At 34.6% G+C, this 13,310-nt stretch overlaps 1 protein-coding gene across 1 annotated transcript in view; it reads left to right on the top strand.

Annotated features, from left to right (window-relative positions):
* Positions 1-13,310, top strand: part of LOC128215112 (uncharacterized) — a 34,487-nt gene that overhangs the window by 132 nt on the left and 21,045 nt on the right. Inside the window, exons 2-16 of the mRNA XM_052921834.1 lie at positions 790-1,035; positions 1,381-1,549; positions 1,839-1,966; positions 2,234-2,390; positions 2,812-2,897; positions 3,637-3,813; positions 6,357-6,602; positions 6,936-7,104; positions 7,421-7,548; positions 7,820-7,976; positions 8,822-8,913; positions 9,758-9,934; positions 11,002-11,178; positions 12,367-12,486; positions 12,755-12,882. Coding sequence (XP_052777794.1) covers positions 790-1,035; positions 1,381-1,549; positions 1,839-1,966; positions 2,234-2,390; positions 2,812-2,897; positions 3,637-3,813; positions 6,357-6,602; positions 6,936-7,104; positions 7,421-7,548; positions 7,820-7,976; positions 8,822-8,913; positions 9,758-9,934; positions 11,002-11,178; positions 12,367-12,486; positions 12,755-12,882 — 2,357 coding nt within the window. The remainder of the gene's footprint in view (positions 1-789; positions 1,036-1,380; positions 1,550-1,838; positions 1,967-2,233; positions 2,391-2,811; positions 2,898-3,636; positions 3,814-6,356; positions 6,603-6,935; positions 7,105-7,420; positions 7,549-7,819; positions 7,977-8,821; positions 8,914-9,757; positions 9,935-11,001; positions 11,179-12,366; positions 12,487-12,754; positions 12,883-13,310) is intronic.

Below are 13,310 nucleotides of genomic sequence, written 5' to 3'. Positions count from 1 at the left end.
ATTGAAACCTTACGGTGGATTAAATCCTGGATTAAATACCGTTTGACTCAGTGGGTTTGACGAAATATAATTTCATAGTTTCTCTTATTTAAAACCGTTTCTCTAAAAGCAAAACAAAGGTAAAGCAACACAGAGCAGGGAATATAAATTAATAACGTCATATCCTAAATGACGAATTTTGGCTAAAACATGGCGTGATCTAACAATCAAATTTATGTATTAATGAATTTAAAGCATGAAATAAACATGAAATGTGTTTGATTCAGTGTAAGATTGCAATTGGCGAAATATATTGGTAACAGGTTATGCAATTTTAGTAATACCTTTTAAGAGTTCAACTGATCAAAACTTTTCTCCTACCTCAGATAAGTAGATCAAAAAAAATGACCATGCTGGAAATTCTTATCTTGCCCACGGGCAAATATAAAACAAGTACCCGTATGGAACTCCTTTTTATAAACCTCGTTTCCCCCAGACATCCTACGCTCGGGTTGAGATGAACCCATCTTACACTCTCGGCCATGGCAGATACTTATAATCTTCATAGCAAGTAAAAGTTTGCAAAAAGGGGTTTAACATGACGTACAAATACTATACAGTTGCTATTACAAAATGATTCTTAACACTTAAATTTCACGTGCATATTTGCTAGAAGACTGTAACAGTGCTGCTTTTTATCATTACTGTACATTTCCGTACTTCGCATGCACTTGATGATTTTACAGGATTCCTACTCCAGAATGTATTAATAGTAACCATCATTCATTCAAATCTTTAATGCATTTGTAGATTTGCCTCAAACAGACTTTCTTCTTGTTGCTGACATACACGGCTTTAGTGTGATCAATCTCGTGAACGGCGACCTTGGTGACCATGTCTTCCACAATCTTTCCGGCGACGTCAGCAACATCATTGCAATTGATTTTGACGTTGTGAAAAAAAGAGTTTATTTTTCCGATGTAACCACCAAACGTATTCTCAGCTCCACCATAGACGGGGAAGACGTACGTGTTGAAATAATCAACAATGAAATAGGTCAGGAAAAGCATAGAATTATGTCGTAAACACTTGTTTACTTAAGTTCCGTTCTATATTTGGCTGCAATTGTTATTTAAAAAAACATTATTAGACAAATATATTCAGCAGTCTCAGAATTCTCGAAAAATCTTAAGTGTAATGCATTACAGAATATTGTTTCATTTGACCAATACCCTGTTTAAACTACACTTTTATTTTTTATCGTAAATATCCTTATCATAATTTCCGTTTCAAATCCTTCAACTCTTTAAAAGGAAAACATGACTCAATTTATACCGAAACCAAAATAGTTTGCTAAGCTTAATCCTGTTATACTGTGGCCTGTTTCTTTATACGTTTTAGCTACTGTTGATGGCCTTGCAATTGACAGCCACGCACAATTGTTGTTTTATACTGATACTGGAAACGACATCATTAGAAAACTAAACATGATTGACTACGACGATTATGAAGATGTCATCTCAACAAAAATGTCTGACCCTCGAACCATTGTTTTGGATATAACGGAAAGGTACAGTCGCCGATGAGTTGTTTTTTAATAGTATTCTTCGAGGAACTGGTATTTAAAGAATATATCAAGTAAGAACGACAAGACCTACAGCGAATAGTCTAGTACCAAAGTATTACTGTTCACTTGGAGAAAACAAATGCACACATTACGATACTGTCCACAACAATGTCGTTAAAAACCGTTTGCCAATGCTGTTGGGTTTTTTGTTATTATTGAACGGTCTTCAAAAAGAAGATTTCAAATGGACTAATTAAGATTTAATTGCTGTTTGATTAAAAAAACAATTCAGGATGATTTACTGGACTGACTGGGGAGAGATAACCATTGAGAGAGCCACATATGAAGGAACAGAGAGGGAAATCTTATTAACCGAATCACATTTGTTTTTACCAAATGGTCTGGCCATAGACTTCCAAGGTGAGCTTGATAAAAAAAAGGCTGCAACATATAGGGGAGAACTTAAAACAAGGTCAAAATAAGATTAAAATATTAAAATCAGTTTTCGGTTCTTTGAGAAACATGGATAACTATACTTGGATTTCGAAAAGTAGCATACATAATATATTAACATCTTACATACCATATCATATTTATGGGTTTTCATGTTCTAACATATGCCATACTGTCAACTACTCACATTAATCAGCTTTAACTTATGTTGCTCAACTCGAACATATTTTGTAGAAAGACGTCTATACTGGGTGGATGCAGGATATAACCACATAGTTTCCGCAAACTTAGATGGAACGAATGTAACAGAGGTTGCTTCGCTTCGTTATATGCATACTTTTGGCATGGCACTATACAAGGATATGTACATTATATCAGATGTGGATACTAGGTAAGGGCATTTGCATCATAATACTTAGGAGGACATGCCAATGTCTTAATGGGGCCTGCCCTCGGTTAAATTTAGTATTTTCAAAACATTTATAAGTTGTAAATAAAGGGCATGCATCTACAGGCCTTTAAATGTGTAATATGTCATGTCTTATTGACGTATGTATTGCTCAACGCGTTCATTTTGATTATGAAAGCATTTTCTCGATCCAAAGTAGTTGAGTAATTAAATTGGGAATTCCCATCTGGCATATAGCGTATAACCCAAAGCGAAGATTTCAACAAAACCCTGCTCTGAAAAAGCTTATGTTGTTAGGTAAAAAGAGCCCTGCCTTTTTCGCGTAAAGCTTAAACAATGCACGGCATCACTTTAAATAATGCAAAATCAAGACTGCTTAATGAGTTTAACAAATGCACTTTAGGACGGTGTTCCCAATCTGGAAAAATTTATCAGTCGGAAACATTCAGGCTGGGTTTGAAAGACCATGTGATATTCACGTTTATCAAGGTATGTATGTTGCTTATAAAGCAATACATATTTGAAATGATTTTTCGTAAATCTAGTATTAAGTACCACACAATCTTTTGAAAATCCTAACCTAAATACACACCCTTTATCAGGCATTTTCTCTCGACTTTAAATAAATTCAACGGAATCTTAGTGTTTTAGTTTCGAATCGCCGTTCCGCTCATCTATGTCAATTAAATTGTTTTTAATAAGTCATTGAAACTACACTTATGTAAATATGTGTATTATTTACAAAATGTGTAAAGTTGGTGCCGCCTTTGTTTCATTTTAAATACGATTAATTTAAAATTAAAACAGACTATGAGTTGTAAATAACTTCTTATCTGCTTATTACACATCCAGATCATTTACAATATAAATGTCAACATATCGGGGTCGGATTTTACTCCGTGCTCTATAGCCATATTGAATTGCCCTATTGCATGCTTTAAAATGCAAGTCTACACATATATTGTAGCTGCAGTTATAAAAGGAGATACACTCAGACAGAGTTAATATTTAAGACATTATCTATTATTGACTTTTAAGTCAGTCACTATATATTAATGAGCGGAATAAGTTCCATTTGTTTAAGATATAAAAACAACAATATTGTATACACGATTATTTGATATGTGTGCATTATTGTTTCACAATTTCTTTATATTCATTCTTAAAAATTATTTTGAAAAAAAATAGTAAAACAGTGTTTGTTTTAACATCAATTGTCGCTTTTCAGAATGTCCACTTTTGCCCGCTCCAACGAATGGATCAGTCAATTATTCCAATTCGATTCAATATGGCTCAACGGCATATTTTAACTGCGACAACAACTTCTATTTACTTGGAAAAAGGGTATTGATTTGCCAAACAGACGGTTCTTGGAGTGGCCCTTTACCAGAATGCAAGAAAATAGGTAAATAAAATCGTATTCATACCATTTCAGAAGTTTTTCATGCAATCCCAGACCCAGGGATTGTGTTTTGAATGAGAGGCAGTAGGCGGACTTAATGATAAAGCCTAATACTGTATTTAATGGTTGCCTATTTGCAATTCCATTGGCTGAAAATGTTGGTTGGGTTTTATTACGTTCTTGCTGATAAACTACATAACATAAGCATAACTTATTATCTGTATAAAAGAACGTCCCTCTTTGAAGACGGTCATTACATTTACTGGTGAGGCCGAAATACTAACCTGTAATTGCCACGTGCCACTTGTTCACAGAGCCGCCACTTTCAGTAAATAGTCGTGTGTTTTACATTCAATTTCAATCATTCGATAGGCGTTATCAAAATGTTTTATTTTCGTGTAAAAAAATGTTGAAGTTTAAAAACATGTTTATGTTTGAACGTTGTTTTTTTGTACAATAGCAACGTTCTCCTGTATTTTAGGTTATCAATAGTTCGCAAAGTTGGGCTTATGCGGGTTTTTTTTTATATTTTGCAAGCCAACACATTGTCCACTAATGAGTCCGCGTCCGGTTAAAACACTTACTGCATGGAATAAGCGGACACGGTTTGCATGCGTATGTGGACACATGAAATAGAACTAGTTCGGTTGTGAACGCAGACGGTGCGCACATAGAATATTATTTATATTTACAAAAAGCATGTATTTTTACCTTGACTTTACCTTAACATACTGCATAAATTTAGTGCTCCCAACCTTAAATGAGTGTAAATAAAACATATGTGTTTATTTTCCTGTCTAGCAAACATTTTATTTTACCACCGTATTAAGTCAGCATACTATCGTCAAAATGTTTTCGTGCAAAGATCTTGTAAACAAATTGTTTTTTTCAAAACAGCATGTGCTACTTATGCTGACCTTATTCAACAAAGAAGGAAATAAACCCCGACCTTATTCAACAAAGAAGGAAATAAACCCTGACGACCAATGTACAAACTGATAATTTTATCTATTAGATCGCTTTGATAATATACTATCCGTTACAGCCTCAAAATATCGTTTTAATGGTAGTTTGACTGAAAATAAAATATCTTCTTTGCAACAGATATTGTTTTTTTTTACTTTATTCATTTCTTACTTTATAACTGGTAACATTTAAATGGCAGTGCATGCTATTTTTTTGAAACGCTTCGAAATCTAAAATTATTGCATTCACTGCACTAAGAGTATTCTAATAAAGCAATGGTAGTGGGGGGATTGGTGGGGGGCTAAAGGTACGAAATTTAAATATAACGTGTATGTGTGATATTTATTTTTTTCTTTGTAACTATATAAGTTTTAAAAACACAGCGTGTCTGTGTGTTTTATAGATTAAGAATTCTAATATATGGGGCAAAATTGAATACAACTTAAATACTACAAAAACTATTTGTGCCAATACATGTGAACTTTAACTGAGTATAACTGACCTAATTTCGTTGTGCAACATTCGTCCTTGTAGATAGATTGCATTGATTGCTTGCTATTTTTCTTCCTTGTCAAACAAATACATAATGACCTGTTATTTTCAAAAGCCCGTATATATGCAATATAAAATAAATACTTTCATATCAATTCATTTCCGTCATTTCTCTAGTTGTTTAAGAAAGGTCTTCGAGAAAAATGCGGATTTATCTATTAATTATAATTTCGCTTTCTTGTGCAAAGGCAGGTAATGTGAATTATTATTAACATATGCAATTGCACTTAATTACAATATATATGAACGTTTAACTTAATGCTTTTCGGTTGTTAATTAAAACCTTACGGTGGATTATATCCTGGCTTATATATCGCTTGACTCAGTGGGTTTAACGAAATACAATTTCACTATTCCTCTTATTTTAACCCCTTTCTCTAAAAGCCAAACAAACGTGAACAAACACAGAACAGGGAATATAAGTAAATGCCTACAACTCCTGTACGACGTTTTTGGCTTAAATATGGCGTGATTTAGCAATTGAATTTCAATTATTTGAAAGTATTTTTGAATTTAAAGCATAAAATAAAAAAGAAATATGTTTGATTCAGTGTAAGATTGCAATTGTTGTAATATATTGATGTCTTATTTTGAAACAAATACCTTGTATGTTAAGCGCATTTAATTTCTGCAAATATATTGTTAACAGGTTATGCAAATTTAGCAGTACTTTATATGAGTACAACTGATTAAAACGCATCTTCACAAAACGAGTAATATGTATGCAGTATGCACATCATATGCTCTTTTGTTTGTAACATTAAGATTGGGATTTGGATTATCATGCAAAAGCAAGACGGCAAAAGCGGCTAAACATGGCGACCAAATAATATTGAGTTGCTATGACAAAATGTTTCCCAAATATTAGATACCATGTGCACCGTTGCTATGAGACTGCAACAGTGATGATCATATCATTGCTGTAAATGTACGTACTTTGCATGCACTTTATAATTCTACAGGATTCCTACCCCAGAATGTATCAACAGTAACCATCATTCATTTAAATCTTTAATCTTCATTTGTAGATCTGCCCCAAACAGACTTTCTTCTTGTTGCTGACATACATGGCTTTGATGTGATCAATCTCGTGAACGGCGACCTTGGTAATCATGTCTTCCACAACCTATCCGACGACGTCAGCAACATGATTGCAATTGATTTCGACGTTGTGAAAAAAAGAGTTTACTTTTCCGATGTAACCACCAAACGTATTCTCAGCTCCACCATAGACGGGGAAGACGTTCGTATTGAAATAATCAACAATGAAACAGGTAAGGAAATCATAGAAAAATGTCGTGCATTAACACTTGTTTACTAATGCTCCGTTCTCTATTTTGCTGCGATTGCTATTTTTAAAAAACATTATAAGACAAAAATATTCAGCAGATTCAGAATTCCCGAGAATCCGTATTAGAGCGTAATACATTACAATATATTGTTTTATTTGACCAATGACCTGTTTAAACTACACTTTCATTTTATCGTGATTATCCTTATCATAATTAAAATCCTTCAACTCTTTAAAAAACATGACTAAATTTATACCAACATATTTTGCTCAGCTTAATTCTGTTATGCTTAACCAGTTTCTTTATACATTTTAGCAACCGTGGATGGCCTTGCAATTGACAGCCACGCACGATTGCTGTTCTATACCGATACCGGAAATGATATCATTAGAAAACTTAACATGAATGACTACGACGATTATGAAGATGTCATCTCAACAAATATGTCTGAGCCTCGTACCATTGTGTTGGATACAACGGAAAGGTACAGTTGCCGATGAGGGTTTTTTTAATTGCATTCTGCGTGAACTGATATTTATAAAATAAATCACCAATATCAGAAAACATTAGATACGACTACTCCTAGCAAATGTGGGGTTGAAAAATCAGGGAAAAGTCTACAGCTCAAGCCCTACTGTACGCCTCGAGAAAAAAAATGCACGCAATAAGATACTGTCCTCAACAATGTCGTCAAAAACCGTTTGCCAATAGTTGTTGGGGTAATTTTTTATTATACGGTCGACAAAAAGAAGATTGGACGAATTGAAATTTAATTGTTGTTTATTTAAACAAAACTTCAGGATGATTTACTGGACTGACTGGGGACTGAGAACCATTGAGAGAGCCACATACGAAGGAACAGAAAGGGAAACTTTATTTACCGAAAAGCATTTGTATTTCCCAAATGGCCTGGCAATTGACTTCCAAGGTGAGCTTGATAAACATTACAAGGCTACAACATATAGAGGAGAGCTATTTACAACTGCCAAAATAAGGTTAACATTTTTAAAATCAGTTTCAGTTCCTTTGAGAAGCATGGATAATTTTACTTGAATCCCCAAAAGTAGAAAACATAATATATTTACATCAAACATACCAGGATATATTTTAGAGGTTTGTGTTCTCACCTATGCCATACTGTTAACCAATCATATTAAAAAGCTTAATTTCATGCTGTTTAACTCGAACTTATGTTTTAGTTGGTCGTCTATACTGGGTAGATGCAGGATATGACTACATAGGTTCAGCAAACTTAGATGGAACGAATGTAACAGGGGTTGCTACTCTTGGTAGTATGCATACTTTTGGCATTGCACTATACAAGGATATGTACATAATATCAGATTGGGATACCAAGTAAGAACATCTGAGTCATAATACGGAGGAAATACAAGGACACGCCAATAATCTTAAATGGGCTTGCCCTCGTTTTTTAATATTTCAAACAAATATATATAAGTTGTTAATTAAGAACATGCATCCACAGGACATTGACTATGTTATGTATAATTGAAGTACGTATTGCTAACCGCATTCGTTACGATTATGAGAGCATTTCATCAAACCAAAGTAGTTGAATCGGGACTTCCCGACTGGCATATAGCGCATACCGTATAACGAAGGTTTTAACAAAACACTGCGCTCAAAAAGCTAACATTGTGAGGTAAAGGTAGAGCCCAGCCGTTTTCGCGACAAGTTTAAATCCTCCACGGCAACACTTTAAATGACTTCAAGTTTATAACTTGATATATTTTCCTATTTATAATTTATTGATATTTATGTGTTCATATCTAATGTTGTGTTAAGAGTTTTGGATCTCTCGTTTAATTTATGTTTTGCCATAACCTTGTGACCCTCAGCGGTGTCATGGTTACGATGTTCGACTACTGGGCCTGTCCTTGTTGTTTCCATTGTATTATTAGAAAAACCTTACCACTGTTTTACCGTTTCAAAACATAGTTGTTTTGAGAAATGATCATTATTGTTAAGATATGAACAATGATAATATATATATAAAAATTACAGAAATAAGCTCTATAATAAAACCAATTCATGCTACATTTAAATAACTTTAAGTTTAAAGTATTATATTGTTATACGTATGTTTGAATGAACATTGTCTTGAGATGACTTGAATGTATGTGTTCGAAATGCATAATCAAGATTGCTTCATGTTAATGAGTCTACCATATTCACTTCAGGACGGTGATCCCAATCTGGAAGAATTTATCAGTCGGAAACACTCAAACTGGGTTTGAAAGACCATGTGATATTCACGTTTATCTTTGGGAAGGTATGTATACTGCTGATGAGGCATAAGATATTTGAAATGCGTATTTAACAAAATTGATTGATTCCAACTATTTAGTACCACACAATCTTTTGAAAATCCTAAACTAAATGCACACTCCTTATGATGATTTGAGGTTTAGATAAAGAATGTTATTTTCTTCCGACTTCAACGGAATCTTAGTGTTAAAGGTTCGAATCTCTCTTTCGCCCATCTATGTCAACTAAACCATTTTAAATAAGTAAATGAATGAACCGACAACTTTGTCCGTATGTGTATTATTTACAAAATGAGTAAAGTTAAGCCGCCTTTGATTCATTTTAAAACAAACCGAATTATTCAAAATGAAAACAGATATGAGATGTAATTAACTTCTTATCTGCTTATTACATATCCTGATCATTAACAATATAAATGTCAACAGATCGAAGACGGATCTTATCTGGTGCTCTTTAGCCATATTGGAGTGCCTTCTTGATTGCTTTTAAATGCAAGCCTACACATATAGTATAGCTGCAGTTGTGTTCTTATATATAAGCATGCAAAAGGCAAAGGCACTTCACTTTATAATGCAGTGTATTCATAAAACGACACATGTATAAAGGAGACACCCAGCAGAGTTAATATTTTTAGACATAATCTATTATTGACTTTTGAGACAGTCACTGTATATTGATGAGCGAAATAAGTTCCATATGTTACAGATATAAAACAACAATAGTGTAAACACGAGTATTTGATTTTTGTGCATTATTGTTTCACATATTCTTTTATTCATTCTTAAATATCATTTTGAAAATAAAACTAGTAGAATAGAGTTTATTTGACATTAAATTTCGATTTTCAGAATGTCCACTATTGTCCGCTCCAACGAATGGATCAGTCAGTTATTCAAATTCAAATCAAATTGGCTCAACAGCATATTTTAACTGCGACAACAACTACTACTTACTTGGAAATAGTGTATCGATTTGCCAAACAGACGGTTTTTGGAATGGCTCTTTGCCAGAATGCAAGAAAATAGGTAAATAAATTCGTATTTATGCAATTTCAGAAATTGTTCATGCAATATCAGACCCAGGCATTGTGTTTTGAATGAGAGACAGTAGGCGGACTTAAATATAATGCCTAATACTGTACGTACTGATTGCCTGTTTGCAATTCAATTGGCTGAAAATGTAGGTTGATTTCTATAAAGTTCTTGCTGATAAACTACATATCATAAGCATAACTTATTATCTGTATAGTAGAACGTCCCCCTTGGAAGACGATTAGTATGTTAAGTGGTGAGGCCGGAATACTAACCTGCAATTGCCAATTACCACTAGATCACAGATCCGCCTCATTCAGTAAATAGTCGTGTGCTTGACATCAATACCTTCAATTTCAATTATTCAATAGGTGTTATCAAAATCGTTTATTTCTTTAAAGAGAAATGATGAACTTTAGAAACATGTATATATTTAAACGTTCCTTTGTACACATGCTGATAACAATAAAAACGTGTTTCGGCATTAGTTTATATCAATAGTTCGTAAAATTGGGTTTTTGTGTGTGTGGGGGGGGGGGTATATTTTGCAAGCCAAACAATGTCCACTAATGAATACGCGTCCGCTTTAACGCTTACATCACGAATTAAGCGGACACGGAATGCATGCGAATGTGCACACATGAAATAGACCTAGTTCGGTTAAAACGTATACGGACGCACACAGTGCGCACATGGAATATCCGCCTGATTGTACTCTATTGCTTGCTTTTAAATGCAAGTATACACATTTATATTAGCTGCAGTTTTGTTCTTATATACAAGCATGTATGAGGAAAAGGCGCTTAAGAGTAAGTATGTACAAAGGAGACAGAGTCAATATTCTTTTCTTTCTGGACATACTCTATTATTGAAGTATGATTCTGTCACCGTAAATTGGGCGCAATACTTCAATGTGTTAACATTTTGTAAACTATTGTATATACGATGTTTTCATATTTGTTCATTCTTGTTTTACAATTTCTTTCTGTTCATTTTTAAATATTTTTTTGAAAATAAATAGTAGCACAGTGCTTGTTTTTACAGCCATTGTCGATTTTCAGATTGTCCACTATTGCCCGCTCCAACGAATGGATCAGTCAGTTATTCAAATTCAAATCAATATGGCTCAACGGCATATTTTAACTGCGACAACAACTACTACTTACTTGGAAATAGTGTATCGATTTGCCAAACAGACGGTTCTTGGAATGGCTCTTTGCCAGAATGCAAGGAAAAGGGTAAATAAAATCGCACTTATACAATATCAGAAACTGTTCACGTATAATTATGCCCCCCTTCGAAGAAAGGTTTAGTTCACAGTGACCTTGAATGGTAAAAGGTTGTCCGAGTGATAACTCGACAATGCCTACACCCATGGCCCTCATACCTGACTTGGAGGTTGGACCTGACCAGAAGATGACCCCTATTGTTTTTGGGGGGTCATTGGGCCAAAGGTCAAGGTCACAGTGACCTTGAATGGTAAAAGGATGTGCGAGTGATAACTCAACACTGCCTGCACCCATGGCCCTCAAACTTCACTTGAAGGTTGGGCCTGACCAGTAGATGACCCCTCTTGACTTTCGGGGTCACCAGGCCAAGGTTAAGGTCACAGTAACCTTTAACACAAAAAAGTTAACAAATCTTCTCGCAGTGATATCTCAACAATGCCTGAACCTATGATCATCAAACTTGACATGGAAGTTTGGCCTGACCAGTAGGTGACCCTTATTGATCTTAGGAGTCATTGGGTCATAGGTCAAGTTCACAGTGACCTTGAATGCGAAATTGTTTCCACTGATAACTCGACAATGTCTGCACCCATGGTCCTCAAACTTGACTTGGAGTTGCGTCTGACCTGTAGATAGCCCCTTATGGTTTTAGGAGTCATCGGGTCAAAGATCAAGGTCACAGTGACCTTGAACGAAAAAAACTTGTCTGTGTAAAAACTTGTCAATGCCTGCACCCATGGCCCTCAAACTTGACATTTAGATTTTTGGTGACCACCAAATGACTCTTATGGATTTTGAGGTTAAAGGTCATAGTCATAACACACTCTATCCTCACACTTTGAATGGTTATAATCTTAAAACTGCCTCAAAGGCATCCACTGTCAGTGACAAATCACCTGTCATTTCGGTCCATGCATATTTCATTCAACTGTCCATATAATCCTGACAACATGGCGCTCAGGGGGGGGGGGGGTGTTATGTTTGACAAACATCTCTTGTTGAATTTATATCTTAATCAGAAAACTAAATATGTATTGCTTTTACAGAGAAAAGTAGTATATTGAAGTGTGGTGTTACATGAAATGTGCTAACCATTTATAGTATATGGTTAAGCGAATACATTTGAAATTACAATATTTGATGGCATAACATGTATTATTAAATATTAACGATTGTGTTGTTGTTGTTTTTTGTCAGTGGACCTTGGCTCTGCGTGTAATAAAGACGATGAGTGTCTTTCTTCTGGCGCAAAATGCACAGGCGGTGTGTGTTTATGTACAAAACTCTATGACAGTGCAATCGACAGATGCGACACAAGTACGATCTAACACAAAATAAGATTGAAACACAATAAAGATCTTTATCAATAATAAGTGTTATTGATTTAACACATGCATTTACAGCAATGGAAAATATATGTCCCTTTTACCCAATAACATCTTCAGCCAGAATTACAAACTCGATCCTACCAAGTGCAACAACTTTTTAAAGTTGTATTTTCTTAATGGTTCAGGTTGCTAATGTAAATCCTGTGGATTAAAATACTTATTGAGTTCCCATAATTATATTTATTTTCAATTAACAGTGTACATGTCTAAGTTTGGTGAAATAGAAGGCGACACGAAACTGGAGAACAGAGATGATGTTTGCAGTAATGCAGTTGATTTTCCTCTAGGAATACCTATATTTGGGGATATTTACAAGGAAGTATATGTAAGTGACGTTTAATTTATCTTTGTTATGGCTAAACCAGGTAACTATTCTTGTTCAAAATCGATGCACTCATACTCCCAGGTAAAATGTACCACAATTAATACAATTGTTTTAATTTACCGAAAAGGATAAACAAATATCGGAAACAATGTTTTTATGAAGGATTCTGTGTTTAATTTGAACGAAAGGTGACGAAAACACGGTATTTCTACCTTATGAGATAATAGTTGATCGCTATAAATCTTGTAACGGTCCGCTGTAGCGGATATGCGTTCATAGTATAACATTCCGTTATAGACGGAAGTTCGTCCATAGTACGTTGATGTACTTGTTTGGTAATATGCAATTTTGCAAAGCCCGGGCTCCGTGTGAATTGAGAATGTACTGTATATAAAGACCAGTGGATCCAGTCAGAGTCGAGCATGCTT

The sequence above is a fragment of the Mya arenaria genome, chromosome 13 (genome assembly GCF_026914265.1).
Source record: "Mya arenaria isolate MELC-2E11 chromosome 13, ASM2691426v1".
Lineage (NCBI taxonomy): Eukaryota > Metazoa > Mollusca > Bivalvia > Myida > Myidae > Mya > Mya arenaria.
The sequence above is the reverse complement of the archived record's forward strand: the minus strand, read 5'-3'. Positions and strand labels throughout refer to the sequence as shown.